At 38.4% G+C, this 16898-nt stretch overlaps 1 protein-coding gene across 2 annotated transcripts in view; it reads right to left on the reverse strand.

Annotated features, from left to right (window-relative positions):
• Window positions 1-15603, reverse strand: part of LOC143461727 (papilin-like) — a 32400-nt gene extending 16797 nt beyond the window's left edge. Inside the window, exons 1-5 of one of the 2 annotated variants that reach the window (XM_076959566.1) lie at window positions 15336-15603; window positions 8599-8729; window positions 4030-4090; window positions 1299-1401; window positions 67-197 (exon numbers count right to left, since the gene is read on the reverse strand). In XM_076959566.1, coding sequence (XP_076815681.1) covers window positions 67-197; window positions 1299-1401; window positions 4030-4090; window positions 8599-8729; window positions 15336-15407 — 498 coding nt within the window. In that variant the 5' untranslated portion in view covers window positions 15408-15603. The remainder of the gene's footprint in view (window positions 1-66; window positions 198-1298; window positions 1402-4029; window positions 4091-8598; window positions 8730-15335) is intronic. The other variant, XM_076959567.1, reaches the window with a different exon arrangement.
• Between the last annotated feature and the right edge of the window lie 1295 nt (window positions 15604-16898).

Genomic DNA, 16898 nt, shown 5'->3' on the forward strand with positions numbered 1-16898 from the left:
TGTCAGCTAAACTCAAAGGGAAGACTTTAACATTTAATAGGGCAATGTAAGAATTTATGGCTCTACCTGACAAGTTCCATCGACGCAAACGTCGTAAGAATCTCGATGACAACGGGTTCCGTCAATTACCTTGTCCGCTTGTTTGACGAAGAAACTACCGTCTTCTGGTTGGCAATGCAACTCACATGGATTTGAATCTAAGTTTTTGAAAATTAAAAAAATTATCGACGAAGAAATTGGATTGGATAAATTGAAATATTTTTACGAAAAAAGGTGCTTTTTCTAACAATAGCTCGAATAAACAAACAAAAACTTCGACAAAATTTCAAGATTATCGCACAGTAACCTAGTATTTGCGCGGTGCAGCTAATAAAATAATCGTATGTTATAAATACTCCACTAAACAAAAGTGAACAAATTAGAGTCAGAGAAAGTCCAAGAAAACATGACATTACACTTAATTGCATGTGAGCAAATGATATTTGCTGGCAAAACTAAACAAAATATTAAGTTACTGGGAACCAAAAGTTTTTGTTCTGCACGAGTAAACCACTTGGTCAGACAATTGAGACCTACACTCGAAGTAAAGGTGGGTCACGGGGTTTAAGTCGGTTGATTGGTATGAGCAAAGTGACTACAATAAGTGGCTAATGAATTAATTATTGACACTTGGAGCTGTTTGCCACGGTTCTAGTTTCTCAAGCGAGGTCGTAGATATACCACTCCACAAAAACGTTTGAAACAGTATTTGGATAATCTCGCATGTGATAGTATATCGTATGCGAAGAATGCGGCAATGCGTGTTTCTCCGACAGTGAATCAAGTGTACAAAGAATATGTTCCCACGCTTAGCGCTATCTTATACCTGGCTTATACCTTATACCTCCCAGACAATAATTTTATTACATCACGATCTCAAACTGCAGAAAAAAATCCAGGTCGTCTGGAGAGTGTGACCCGGCTCTAAAAATAGAACGACGGTTCAAAAATCTTCGGGTTCTGCGACTGCCAAGTGTTCCTTGGGGATTAAGCACGGACAGCTTTCGCCCACGACATGGACATGCCCCATGCAGTGGACAACGCTAAGCTAAAGAGGGTAAAAATACACCTTGGTCGAGGTCCCTGAGCAAATATTTACACCATTGCTGGGGATTAAAAAACCAACAACAATGCTAGTCACGCGTTAAAGCGGCGGAGGCTTTAGCAAAACCAGAACAACAATTCAAGGTTATAACAGATAAGCAAACAGTAACATAATTTACAAGGACTTTGCGAAATCTCAGCTAACAGTTGCATACTTTCTAAATAAGGCTTCCATACGTGGGTACGGTCGTCGTAGGTGTGATTGTTAAAAGAGGAACACTGCTCTTGACGAAAGTCTATAGAACCATCTGGGCAATCCTGAAAAAAAGATATTGGATAATAATATCTAAATTAGATATAGATAATTTTATAAAAAATTTATAGTTATTAATTAAATATAATTATGTAACCAAGTATATAACTTTGCCGCTGGCAATAGTGTACAAAGCATTATTTTTATGTAAGATTTACTCAGTTTTCAAACGCAATTCCCTGTAACACACAAGTCATACGTTAACATAAACTGCAGATTTCATAAAAATGATGTTTGGCTACTACGACAACCATAGGTCAGCTTGAGCTAAGTTTTGAATTCTTCAAATAGCTTTTTAGTAAAAAGAGAAACGAATAAACAGATTTCAAGTAAGATGAATTTTAAGGGCTTATGGCCCTCAAGTATTGGCCAAACTGGAACTTGAAAAGTTTAAACAGTTAATTTCTATCCAATCTAGGCGTATCAGCAACCTGTTGACAGCTCCTGGTAAACGTAAAGGTGATAAATGAACGAGCAGCATACCAACAAATTCACCTCTTTTTCGACCAGTGATAAGCATGCCGAGGATAAGGGCAAATCAAACAAGATTTAAAACTCTCTCTGGAATCAGTTGAAAGCGTTAAAGCAACCACATTACCACAGATTATCGTACCCCTGCAGGGGCAAAAACGTTCGGGGTCACCAAACAAACGAATTACAGCATAATTGATTTATAACAAAAATTCCTCTCCATATTGTTAAAAGGTTTTATTATTGTGGTATCGGCATTGAAATCGTCAATGCCGGAAAGAACGCCAATTTGCAAGCTGCATATATTTATTCTCCAGGCAACACTAATCACTTCTCTGTCAGATCATATTACAAGCAAAAGGAAAAACAAGCGCATGACTGTAACAGCCCCTTGACTCTTGAGCAATCCATCATTCAGACAAATATGCAATAAATCCTTAACTCGCTGTGTTGCCGCTCTCATGACTGACAGCATTTGTTAGCACAAATTCTAGAAAAATGAAACAAAAACTACAGCAAAGGTGGAATTTAATCAAACCAAAGAGGCTGCGATATGATATTGGTAGTGGTTATACAATTTACAGTGGAATGGTTGAAGAAATCGTACTTTTTCGTGTATTGCTTGGCTCTGAGGTAACTAGTTGCATTACCTTGTCTAAATTCCTAATTAAGTTTGCGATGATCTTGGTGCAGAGGTCACGTCTTATAAACGAAGCACTTCATCTCCTAACAGATGTTCGGAAAACAATAATCGGCATCCACAAACGGCAATATGCCGGAAAGTGATAAAACATTTCTGGGTTCCTTAACTGGTAATGGGTTTAAAACATTATAACCTTTTTGGTTAGGTCTACAAAAAATTCACAATATATCGTTTCATTTCCAAGTATAAACTCCCTTTTATTTCAAACTTTTTTATCTTTGATTTGGAGTTACCAAGCTGCGCCTGTCAACAGTCGGAAAAATCCCTTTCAATTTGAAACAAAACCTATTTGTAAATGGGGCCACCAACCTTCCTAGTAATAACTTTTCTCGAAGATTCTGATAACAAGGCGAGAAAAGACCACCTGTAATGCGTACATTTAAGTTAGGGTTAGATATTTGAAAGTAGCGTAATTTAAAAGAAAGTTTTACTCAATATAGAGTGTAGACGGACAGAAGAAGTGAAAAAGTGGCGGTACTTTGACACGGTTGACAGGAACAAACCGGCTCAACGCGTGTGGTCGAAGTATAGTGGTCAGTGAAACTGGGTAAAATACAACAACAAGCCCCCTGTGTAAATGTGCTAGTATACAGTCATACAATTTAAAGGTAGAAACGCGTCAAAACAGTCGAATATCCTAACAAAATCGACAAATGATTTAACGATTTATGCTACAGAAACACTCGAAAGTGCACGTGCCCAAATTGATCGTCAAAGTCTTTAACTCAAGTTAAAATAACCACGTTTTAGAGAGAAGGGTGTTTTTGTATAAGAGAAAGTTTTTAATGTATGGATTTCCATTCCTGTCCTTGACACATTTTATATAGGAATTACTCCCACTTGCTCCTTAACCTTATAAGCAGTGAAATCCCATTGATCAATCAGTCTGACGAAATAAAGACTGACAACTTTAATTGGGCGGAAATAACACAATATTGCTTTTCTTCGCTGCGGTCACTGAAACAAACGGCCACAGTCTGACTATAAAGCTCATTCAAGACATTTCTATCATCTCTTTTAACTGAACGTCTACATCATTGTCACACGCGAGTCAGCAAGGGTTTCGGTAATGGAGGTAAGATTCGAGAAGGAAGTGGATTGGCCCTGTGGAGGCACTTTGAGACCTAAAACGAGACGGAGATCAAAGAAGGATTTCAATGTCAGTCAAGTGTATGACTTCGTCAAAACAAAAGCAGCGTTTTACGGATACAATCAACACTTACAAAAAATCAGACAATTTAAAAAAAAATTATCTTCCCTTATCTAACGCTAGTTTTTGTTATATAAAACGAATGATGTTTTATAAAACATTGTTTTTTCACATATGGGTACAGCACTAATTGTTAATGTAACACAAAATTAGAATAAAATGTTGAAACGTAAAATACGTGCACAAAAAAAAATTAAAGTTACAAGTACAGCAGTAGTAATGATAATTAGACAATAACGGACGGCTGACCTGTATAAAGCAAGAGATATATTTTCTGCTTGGTCCGGCGCAGTCTGGTTCTTCGTCCTCCCTGAAAGACAACGTACGACGTCATTCACAAGTTCACAACTGATGATGAAATAGCTTTAATTAAGAAACATTCAATTTGGAAATCATGTTTTCCCTCTGACTCATTACAAGGTCAAGATAAAAACAAAAAACATGATGATTCAGGGATTCAAAGCAGGATATGTACATTTCATACAGACATATGAATAACAAACAGTGGTATTTCGTAATGCCTAAACCGCCAACAGCAACATCAACAGCTCAGCTGTTGAGCCGCACTGAAGGGAAAAACCGAACCGTCGATTTTAGCTCGTTACACAATTTTGTTGACGACCGTATCCTATTAGACGTTTAAAGATGACTGTACTTTCGAAACTGTATAATGCGACTGCTTGCCCATGACAATAGCATTTTCCGGCAAAATACTAAACTGCGAAGTCGATTATAACCGGAGAACGCCACTGCAAACATTACACATCAACTGTAAATTATTATCGGATCCGGAAATTGACAAACAAAGCTTTACAATGACAACAACTTGCAACGAACTGAAAAAATTCCGTATCAACGAAACGGCTTTAAATTCAGTTTCATTGCCTTATAAGAGTGCATTTTTTGTGTACTAAACTACAAATATTCTGCATTTTTGAATTAGAGGTATGGGAGAAAAAGTAGCCCTGCTTTATGGAATTATTTATAATAAGTTTCAACTTTAAACCGACCTTTGAGCAAATGTCAACTTTTAAGACGGGAATTAGTTAACTGCATAGAACAGGTTCGTTGAACCTTGTAGGATTCTTTACTTCGGCGTGTTAGACTGCGTGGTGATAATATGGCATATTTAAAGTGAAAATATTATCTTTAAATACGACCCTTTTCAAGAACGTGTGAAAATCAGGCGAGCACAAATAAACTAAACTTAAGATTCCGGCGAAGCACATCGGCAATGTACTTTCCAGTGCGGGGGTAGAGAAGTTCTAATTTCCCACGTATGCACAACATTACACCGATGCGACATATGACACCGTCACCAACTTGTTACCACTTATAGAAACAAAAAGATACAGAAATTGGGCGTACCTATAAACAAAAAGCAACCGTTCCACCTGGTAATCATGAGATAACTCTATCCCCTTTATTCCAATGCAGACGAAAAGATTACGTTATGGCGAAAGATTTGTGAACTTTGTGGTGTAATATTTGTGTATCATCATTGCCTTTATTTCTTGAGGCGCTTAACGTTACAATCGCAAACTTTTTAGCCGTTTTTGGTGTCTAATACCAAATTACCGCATAAGAGGTGTCAGCGTACATGGCCGTATCTATCGGTAAATAAACGTTTACATGATGACAAGCTAAAATACGATTCGGCAAACGAGAAAAAGAAGTATACTGAGTACAGGGGGTATGATACATAGGTTTATTAAAGTCTGAGTTATGACGTAAGCTAAAAGGTTGTTCTCACAAACCACATGGTCGGAAAGATGAAAGACCAGTATAAAAGATATTCTTCCTCTGAACCTTGATATAATGGTCGTTTTTTACAAGGAAGATGAGGGTTTTGACAAGGAGTTTTCTAGTCTTTCCATGCGCTGCTCCCTTAATTTGTGCAGCCTGCTGTAACCAACTGTCATTTACAACAGCTCCTACAGATTTCGAGGGAAAATACCCCAGATGACCAACACAACCCAACACTAAAATGTGACAAGAGGGTAATGCAGAAAAGTGATTGCAGTGTAAAGGTTTTGCAATGTTCGTCCACGTTTGGGCGAAGAAAGTCCCGAGGCGAAGCAAACACTCGAAGACAAAAACGAAGCTTCCGTTGGTTTCCTGTAGTATCCAAGGTTGGATTTGCGACCCAGGGAGACAGATAAAACTGTGAAAAGGCCGTCTTTATATGGCAGGCAACTCGACCAGGAAAAGTGTCGGCGCGAAAGTTTTTGTTTGCTTTTGTTTTCACTCAACCTGTCACCGTCAACAAACCAAAAGGGCTTGCCAATGTCTGTGGCTTTAGGTGGGCACCAACAAAGCAGGCCAGGCCAGCAGGCAAGTGACCCGTACGGCAGCTAACGTGTTTGGTATACAGTTTTCGCCACTATCATCAAACAAATAAAGGGGATCCTCTCTTTGACGATTTGTCAATCAAAATTAAGCAACTTGAGGGGCCACCTATGTGAACTCTACAATTTCTCACCAAGTTCGATAATAAAAATAAAGGAATGAATTTTATAACGTCGTACCACGTGCCTTAAAACTGCATCAAAGTTAAGAAAACTCAATGAAAAATTTGTTGATTTCGACAAGTTGATTCGACTGAAACATTGAGCACGAATTCGCTGCATTCCTCCCTGTCGCTGTACTATAAACTACCCGTACGAAAGGAATTCACATTCATGTTCTTACAGGTCAACAACTGTCAAACTTGATACTGTTTCACAGATAGCGGGATGTATTTGATGCTGACGTAAATTTTGACTACGGAATGGACAAAAAAGGTTTTCGGTGTGATGTTAGCTTTGTACAGAAATACTTGTTGCATTTTTTAAAAGCAATTTGACACTACTTTGTTATCCCAAGTTTTACACAGTGTGACGCACGATACAATTTCGGTTCCTTACTTTGAACTTTTGCAAGGGTCGGAAAGGAGTGTAACGTTTGTTGCAACTGTCGTAACGAAGGTGCTATCGTCTTATAGAAAGTGAGAGGTTTGATGTGGTTTTAGCACGGAGATGGCACCGCCACAAAATAGACACCAAAGTTGCTGTCTGATAAAATAAATTCTCATCATCTAAGTTTTGTGTATGTAGTATACACCGTAAAAAACACTGTGCTTTTGCATTTTCTGTATAAGTATATATAAGTTTATTCCATTTTTGTAACTCGTGTTACGCATATGAGGCCACTATACAGTAAAAAGATCTTCACCCGCCATGGTCAGAATGCAGAACACCTCGTATAATAAAGCTGAAAACCGACTTTATTACCTATGGCACGTAATGAGACAGCTCTTGAAGAATTTGGTGCGAAATCATAGGAAAAACGTAGTAGTCAAATTTAAGATCATCAGCACAGGTCACTGACACCATCGTCAAACGTCACAATTGCCGACTGTGCAGAAGAAGCAGTTATATACATTTTTACGACACCCCTGTTGTTTGCAGACAAATGTTAAAATGTTGTGTTCGAACAGCAAAGCGTTTTATGCTGCATGTTCATCTAATCACGATACAATTATCTGGAACTGATTTACGCTGAAGTAATTACTGTGGCAACAATTGTTAAACTTACGGCATTTTTAATAATGGCTTCTCGTTAAAAAACTCATCGTGGGTGTAGGGTAATGTGAATGTTGCATTTAAAACGTCAGCTTTATAAGAAAAAAAATTTGACTTTGATGGTTTTGGTAAGAAATAGCCGCAACATGGCATAATATCTCTAATCGCCATATTTCATTTTCAGACCTTCACAAAACTTTGACCCGCAGCGTTCCCACGATTTCCAGATGTATTCGCATGTAGGCAGGAAGACAGAGCTTTAATTGCCAAATCATCTGGTTATTTAGATAGACTGGTGAAAGTAATGAGAAAGGAGACCTATTCAAACACGACTGACTATTAACTCAACAAGCAAGTTGTTCGAAATCCGACGAACATTGTTGTCCTAGACGTGGCAGGAAAACGTTTAGTCTGGTACTGGCCGTGACGTACACTTAAGAACGATTTCGGTGAAATAATAAACAGTTTTAACACTATGGCAATGAGTGATACAATAATTACGCTCGATGCCATAATGAAATGATAACATAAAATTTAATAAGCCATCTATGGTGTAGCTTTCGGCCACACAAGTATTTCTATGGAACAGTTTATCTAATGCTGACGTTTGCTGACAGGTTAGGGCATTTTGTTTCTGCCAGAGATGACAAGCTTGAGCTTTGATGTTTGACCATTCGTTTAGAGAGATAACAACCAAAGGATTTTTGCGCCATCAAAGGAGGCCGAATTCTGGTGGCATGTATGTAACTGAATAACAATAGAGCTCTTTACAACATATTACGTGCTATCAGGCCAGTACAAAAATATTTAAAAATCACTTTTTCCAAACAATTTCACAGTAACAAATATGCGATATCAAATCAAAACGCCAGCCTACGGCGCTAATTAAGTTATTTTAAGTAACATTACAGCTAACATCTTCCACGAAGGCAGTCGCGCCGAAAGTTATACACGCGTAAGATGCAGTAAATAACCAAATACCTAGCTTAAAGGTTAACAGATGAAAAAGAAAATTTAAAAATCGTCTCATTTTCGAGACGGTTATATTTAAGGAAACGTTATAAAGACCAGACGGTATTGCAAGAATTTTCGCAACATGCAGTTAAACGCTTGAAGACCAAGCGGTGCGTTTAGGAGAAAAAGCCGGTCTACTGCATGATCACTACACATGATAACATACAGGTAGTTTAAACCGCTGTACCTGAGCTACGGGTTGCTGTCCTAAAGTTACACAAAATTTGGAGTAAACGTATACCTTGTTCTTAAGCAGTGTCGAAGCATGTACGTTACTCCGCCGCCACAACTACGGCTGCAGGGTTGCCACTCCCCCCACACGCCCCAGCCAGCATCTTCGTCATTGTTATTTTCTTCTTCGGACTGTAGACTCTGTAATAATTTAATAAGAATTTATTGATGACAGCGCGGATTTATTCCGAGTGATATCTAATTAGACAGGACATTTCTCCGTTTAGGTTTATTAAGGATTAGCGCCATATTCTACTGGAATACTTCTTGTTTTTAATCATTGCGATAAGAAGGTTTGGATAGTTTAAATGGGTGTTAACAGCTGCCAAAATTGCTTATCTGGCTGCCAGATAAGTATTTTAAGACTCTTTTTGAATACCTTATAAACCTCAGTTTATTCAGGTGACTTGGTGACGTCATATCGAAAACATTCGTAACGATAATTTCGTCACACTGGGAACGGCTGCGCAAACGCAAAGCTTAAACTTTCATAGGGAGATGTATAAATAAAAATAACTGAAATAGTTAACGCTTGATTCGTGGTGATGAAAAACTGCCCAAAGTACAAACTACTTACCAAAAGCAAGAAATTGTTTTCATGTGTTTCTGGTATAGGCTAAAAATGACTATTATCACATTTGCGGCGTTTAAGCGTGAACAAATAACTTCAAAAAAATTTAAGGCAAGCCCTTAGTCAATTGAATGATTGACAGGTCACAAATGCAGCTGTATAATCTTGGTCAACACGGGCACAAAAAAACAAAAATCCAGGGGAACTGTGTACAAAGGAATAATCTGGAACCTAAATTGTAGTTTACTTCGTTATAAGCATATGTAATCGACTTACTGCACCGGGCAATAAAGTTAAATTCGATATCACGTTTGGACATTACACAAATCTGGAAAGACTATTTCCTGGTTGCGTACTGATAGAAACCCCGATGTTTGAGAAAAAAACTACAAAAAACAAACCCTTTGAAATCGAGTTCCTTGTGCTCAGTAGTCGAAACAAAAAACTCCAATGCAACGTTAGCATGACAAGCCCACAAATGAAAACCGACACCGTTCCAAAGGGACATTGCTTTACTCAACGTCATCAATGTCAAGGGGTTAGAAAGCGTATACGCACGCGACTAAAGAAATTGTACAAGAATTTCAAGAACTTGGAAGTCCTGTTTCGTAAACCCGGTGCGCAAATTGCTTCTGCTCAAATTTAGTTGGTTTCCTTGCACGAAGCGCAGCATATGTGGGCCCATATAAGAATATGGGGCTTTCTATACAAGGAAAGCAATAACTTTCACCCAAGCGGTGACGAACAACAGCGCTTAGAAGTCTCACTCTTTTAGCATTTAGAAAGTCCTCGGCTACAACATAGTAAAAGGTCATATAGTACACAGCTCATGTTTCAACGTGTGGCTAGTGACCTACTTCATTAAACGGCCCATTGCCCACCAGAATAGATGCAGTCCACAAAGATTTGGTAAACTGGTTTGGGGCTAATTGGCTTTAATTTCAACACCCTCGAATTCCTTGGTGTTCAGTAAAGTATAACTCGCTCTTTTAACAGAGACGTAGAGTGGCTAAAACAAACCAAGATAAGCCACTTACAGGCAATAGTCGCATTGCTTATCTAGTGAGCACTGTTCGCATTGCTGAGCCTTGCAAATATTTGCATAGCTCCATTTGCTCCTAAAAGGCGATCATGGGCAAAGGCGGTGAGCTGTTGAAAGAATTGGTTACAAGTTCGGAACGCTGATAGAGTGCGACGCTTTCGTGTTGGAAGAAAATTAATTCAACATTTGTCGTATTACTTTCAACTTGGGCAAGACACGTCTCTATTGCTGAGGAAACACAACGCACTCAAAAAAGCTTTCAGTCGCTGCTATTTACAAGAGCAGATAATACACACGTCATTTTACATGTATACCTTTTGATAGGGGCCTAATGCAAACATGCGTTGACAGATCTACAATAGAGAATGTTCAAATAATAGCGTTCATTCCATCGGCTCCGGGCGGACTTGTAATGATGCAAGCTTTTGTCATGAAAAGATTTTTATTCGTACGATTCTTCCACAACCTTTGCCTGTTATCGACTCGTGATCTTAGGACGTGGCGGCGGCAGAAGCTGGCAATGCAAATGTTGTGATCGCCCAATCAAACTGAACAAGAAGCTGGTGGACAAACAAACGAAACAAACTATAGTTGTTGATAAGAATTCCACATAACGTTAAAGTTCGATGCATGTTCCAAAGAAATAGCAGTGAATTTTGTCAATATTGACAATATCGACAATTATGCGAATGTTGGTGATTACTGAAGTGGCTGTTGTTATTGAGAGGAATATTTTCGGGGTGTGGTAGGCTACTGCTACATTACAAAAGTCACGTGGAAACAGTGTAATCGTTTTCAACAAACCTTTGTTATCGAAGCTTGCTGTACAGTTCATTGATCGAGAGTTCCAACAACTTGCAGAGACAAACAAGTTTCAGGGGAAAATTAGAACTTTTCAGAGATGTTATTGTTGGCAACACATGCCTTCATTGACCCATCCTTCCTCTTACTGTCTATACAAACAGTTAAAAAATGCCTAAAAACTCTTCGCCAGGTGTGCCGTCGTGTGCAAGCCTTTTCACAACACTTACCAAAGATGAAACGGCTACGATAGGTCAATGCTCGCACGCTTTGTTTGGCGCTAATTGCATCACGCCGCCATTGTTCCAGTCAGTTGGCATTCATAACACGAGAGAAGCAAAATAACGATTTGTTACAAATTTCATTGGCCTGAATCACAACCACACTGTTTTTCAGTTAAGCTGCTACTTTGGAAAAACCATAACGGAGCGCTTTGATTGAAATAAACAATGCAAGAGATTGTAAATTTAATAGAAAACTCAATCATATTTAAACCGACATAGCGATTCTGTCATACACAAACATTTCAATGCTTCAAAACGTTTCTCCAAGACACGTTTCAGAAATCGAATGTACTTATGTTCTCGACTCGGGAAAGTATCACAATTTGAGTTCACATAACGTCAGCTTTTGGATCTTAGTTTTGACACCACAAAACATGGGTTTAAGGGAGTCTTTGCGGTTTATATAACCTTCTATTAAACCGTTTTGATGTTAGATGTGGCTAAGCCCAGATTTTAGACATGAAAGGCTATCCGTGAGAAGCAATGAGACATTGAGTTGCTGGAAAATCAAAAAGAATTCTTGTACCATAAACCGCAAAGACTAGAAGTGTTACATTTGTCAAAGCCCAACAATAAAGTTGATAAACCGATACGCGATATTTAAAGTTATTTGTGTTTTAAACCGATGCAAATAAATGTTTTAGTGAACTCGAATAGCAAAAAACACACTTTTGTTTAACAGTAGTTAAACGTAACTAGTAAAGAAATTGACATTTGAAGAAAACCTTCGCATACTTCCTTTACCGGTCATGTTTGAGAGACGTTTCATAAAACAAGATATATACATAGAGCATAAAATAGAACATATCACAAACTATCACTCATTTCAAACACGACCACTTTTAACTGTAAACTATTATTTGGTGTAACGAGGCTGAGAAATAAATAATCAACCTATTAGCGGTGTCGTTTCACCGACCAGGTGTCCTTGTACTGTGTCAGAGAAATTGGACAGGATCCACCCAGAACTCGGATAAACAGGAAATAAGACCCTAAATTACCCTGCGATGTCATAGATACTACGGTAAACGCTGACCTCAAAGTAAATTTATAAGTACGTCATCAATTTAAACCCATGTAATGACAAATAAGAAAGCTGAAAGCTTGCGAAAATTGTAAACCGTAAATTCAATTCATCATCACTCAATCACCGTTATATTAGGATGGAATTCTGGAAGTGGTTTAAGACGTTTCGTTAATTCTAAAACATTATACTCGCTGTGGAAAGACTCAAAACACTGCGCCCACACTCGTTGGTCTGAGCTGAAGGCCAGTCAGCTGTCAAAATGAGAAACGTCTTGTGTCATGGCATTGACATGGTGGTTAATTGCGGAAACATAACGTTGCATGGAATTTTGGTAAAGTGTAGTCTATCACGCCAAATGCTAAAAAGAAAGACAACAAGCAACACCGCAAACACGTGTATACGTCAATGGAATAATCTTCTGAATGAAAAAGGTAACAAAATTCAAAACAAACAACTGTTAAACTTGAAAGCGAAAAAGACATCATTTTTCTCCTTATGAAACCGACACTATAGCATGATGATTCAATTTCGTCATGTATTCATATGCGCCACGAAACTGTAGATGGATGTAGACTAACTGTGGATGTAGATCAAACTCATATCAGTATGAGAAGGATGCATCATTATCTCGTAGTCCTCGTCCCCAAGGGAGCGCGCATTTCCGGTTGGTGATACGCCTTTTGTGGTCAGAGGTAAAGACCAACGCGTTAAAAGTCAACGGAAATGGGCGCAGATATGGAGCAAGCGGCCTCGTATTTGCTGGCGGAAACCAAAACCTAGGGTTAGATGGCTGTCAGCTCTAACTATCTTTGTGGGCAGCTTGAGTTCACTTCGTTCCAAACTGGAATCAGATGTTTATATGACAATGACGCACGCACCGACGGCAGCTTATCGTGAGGGAAAACCCGAGTATTTGATGCAATTAGCAATCATATAAACATAGAAGATATTTAAGCACCCGAAAATCAACCGTCGTAGTTTAAGAAATTAACAAGCAAATTTATAGGTAAAAAATTATTAAATTCCACACCATTTGACGTAAATATAATTCTATGACCATATCGTTCCTGTTAAATTAAAGTATCAATTGTTTCTATAAAGTACTTTTAAAATTGCAGGTGTGAGAAAACTGCAAGTGATGGCAAATTTCGATAACGCGAACGTAACATCGTAAACGCATGTTACTGATCGAAAATATCACAAAAGTGTACGTTGTCATGATCTAAATTACAGGTGTTACAGCCGGTTTCAGCAGACAGTGTGAAAGACAGGCTCATAAGTTAAGAAAAAAAAGGTTAGAGGAACGTCTGATCCGTAGGCTGAAATTCCTACTGAATAATAATCTTAAAACCAATAACCATGTTCCATTGTGACTTTTTTACTTAATTACAAGTACAACCTCCACAAGTATAATTATACCGACCAACTCGTCAAATGTTACATGTCAGAAAGATTTTAAGTCTTTTTAGAAGCAATTTGACGGCTATTTCCTCGCAGAATTAACCCGTAAGAGCTGTGTACATCGTCACCCCTTTGCGTGCATTCATATTGCTTATAAACCCATGGCATGTCCACTCTTTAAAAATAACATTCTTAGGTGGTCCGGGATAAACAGAAATTTTAGCACGTGGAGGAATTTTAGACTGTACATACTCTGTTAAAACTAACTATAGGAAATGCAACACATCGCTTTTTGTGACAGATGTGCAATGCATAAAAACCCATCTTTCAATAGGTTGCAGCCAGAAAACTCTAAACTGGGCATAAGTCGAAAGTCTGTGATTATTGGTTGACTCTCACCAGATTTTTCAAAACAAACACAACAGCAGCGATAGCGCACTTGCGGTTTCGCACGCGGGGTACCAAGGCATTGACATAATGTCAATAACATTTAGAGTATGTGAGAGTTTAGCTTTCAACAGACGCATACCTCGACCCCATACCACCAATGCGTACTGTAGCAACTGTACAATTACAGGCAATCAATTGCTCTTGTAACATTATACTGCAATGCAGCATAACCAAGACACAAAATGCAATGACCCGTGATTTTAACTTCGTTAAGTAATCAAGACACATAAAAGTAAAGTTAAATTAGCCGGTCGTCTTTTTTATGCGTCTGTTTTAACCAATCTATATTGGTTAGAAACATTAGTCTGACGTAATTCATGAACATTCACAGCAGCAAGATAATGAAGGTGGCAACGGACGGTACTTTGTAAACATTTAGTCTGGGCGGCAACTCTGCTCTGTTTGCAGTTTCACACTGGCAGCGAACCCTTTTCAGGCGATTCCTTGGGGTAAGAAGCACTTGGAACGCTGTGGTTGTATTTTTCAGCGATAAAAATTAACTGAGTACGTTGTTTGGAAGGATAACGGCAACAGCTATGTCCTTTTTAGCGATATGTAGATATTGTTTCTGGGAGACTTCTACAATGATGTACTGTTACTCACTGCTACTGGACGAAAACAGCCTCTTGTTCGAAACACCAAGCGAGCCAGTATCATGTATGATTTTATTCCTTAGTTTCCTGGTCAATGAGTCAGTTAACAAAAGGCGACCCGAGTCCTTCAAGCTTAGATCGCGCGTAAAAGTGGGTTTATCGTAGTAAATAAACACTATGATTCACATGGTATACACCGTGATTTTTGGCGAATATTCTTTAAACATTTTATTTTCGTAATAAAACGCAAGTTTTTGTAAAATTTATCATTCAATTATAGAAGATTTATACCACGCTGTCCAATAGCCTAATAGTCAGTAATTTACCTTGTCTGAAAGTTAAACATTTCTGCGATAAAGAACCACGCTTTAAAAGATGCCTTAAGCAAACAAAAGAGCCCAACAGCCCTGTTCACGCCCAAAACAAAGGCTGAAGGCGATGCAACAACCAGTAAATGACACCAACAGGTTGTGCATTGCAGTCGCTTATTGAAGTAGCAAAATTCGCTAAATCATTACACACACTCATTACATATTCAAAAACCTTCAAAACCTCAGTGTGGCTGAACAGAAACTTACCAAAATGGACAGGGCAAATGAAATGTTGCACAAAGTTAATACTCCAATAGTCAATAGAATAATCCCTCGCATATTAATATCTTGGTCACGGCTATATCGAGGTTGGTTTTCCGCAGTGCCTTTTCGTGCTACGCAGCTTTAAAAACTACGTTATGCCGCCGTCTATCACTCAATTTGTTCCAGTCGACTAAGTATGTAACAATCCTAATGAGATCAAATCAACTGTTTAGGTAATTCAGTACTGGAAACGAATTGGTCCAAGACCTCTCTAAAGTCAGTCAGCCTGATCAGAACGATGGGCAATTTAAACTTTTTTCTGCCTCAAAACGTCGTTACCAAAAGTGGTTATCATTCTGCACCATTCCATTGACAAGCGTGAAAAAACTCTCGTTTAATCACTCTGGAAGCGCGATGTGTAACTTAGCTGAAACTGTTTTATAAATAAGTGGCCAACCCAGCGTGCAATAAGAAATCTACCATGACAATAAGATTCTGCACTAAAGCCAGCAATCGGTATAACTTTAGCGGCACTCCTCTTTCACGGCTGTTCGTTTGCTTGAACTAGCACAAAAGCCTGCTCTGAACTGACTGTGAGTGAACCGCGGTTTTAACTGTCTGGTAATTCCAACAAACCTTTTTCTCCTGTCTGAAGTCGTTTGTATTTGCGACCGGTGAATACGTATAAACTATAAACATAGTCTAACAGATTCAACGTGCCTTTTGGCTTACACAGTAGCATAAGTTGTTGTCTATGCTTACGTGCCCAGCATCATAGAAACTTTAGATTTCCATTGATAAATCAGTTTGCGGTGACCTCCTTTAATAAGGCACGGAATGCTTTTTTTTTTGTTTTGAAAAACCTGTTTTTTGCTTTTTACCGCGGCAGCTAAACGCCAAATGGCCTTGGATGACATCACACGAGCGTGGTAATATTGCACATTTGTGTAAAGTATTTGCGTAAGACAGTCCAAACGGATATCAGCTCGTGAATATTCCACGATCGTTTTCTATAAACCCCAACGACCTGTCGATCCAATAAAAATGAATATGAGCAGCCAGCCAATTTCTGCGGGGTTTGAGTAACTGTTTTATAAGTAACCTTGACGCATTTTGCCCTGGTTCCATTTAACACGAAATTTATGGGTGGCTTAAAATTCGGCACCTTATTGACTCAGACCATAAATCATTGTAAATATCTCATAATTGCAGTTGTGCACTGTAATTTTCAGGCAGACAAGAAAGGCTGACGTTGGTTAGAGTCGCAAGATTTGTTTAAAATTGCCCACAGGTGCTAATTTAGAATTTGGCTACTTTTTATTACCTTTCGTTCATCTGTACTTAAGCTAATGTAACCAAGAGGTGGGTTTATATTAATTCAATATGTGCCGTTTATTTACAGTGTCAACTACCACTGTCATCATAATTCATTCTAAGATCGTCCAGTTAGAAGAACAATAATATATAGTCTAAGTTGTAACACGAAGCCTGTTTTTCATTTAACGGATTATACCCTCTGCCATTCTACGATTTAAATTTAAAATCATATAGCTCGCAATATTGTAC

The sequence above is a fragment of the Clavelina lepadiformis genome, chromosome 6 (assembly GCF_947623445.1).
Source record: "Clavelina lepadiformis chromosome 6, kaClaLepa1.1, whole genome shotgun sequence".
Taxonomy (NCBI): domain Eukaryota; kingdom Metazoa; phylum Chordata; class Ascidiacea; order Aplousobranchia; family Clavelinidae; genus Clavelina; species Clavelina lepadiformis.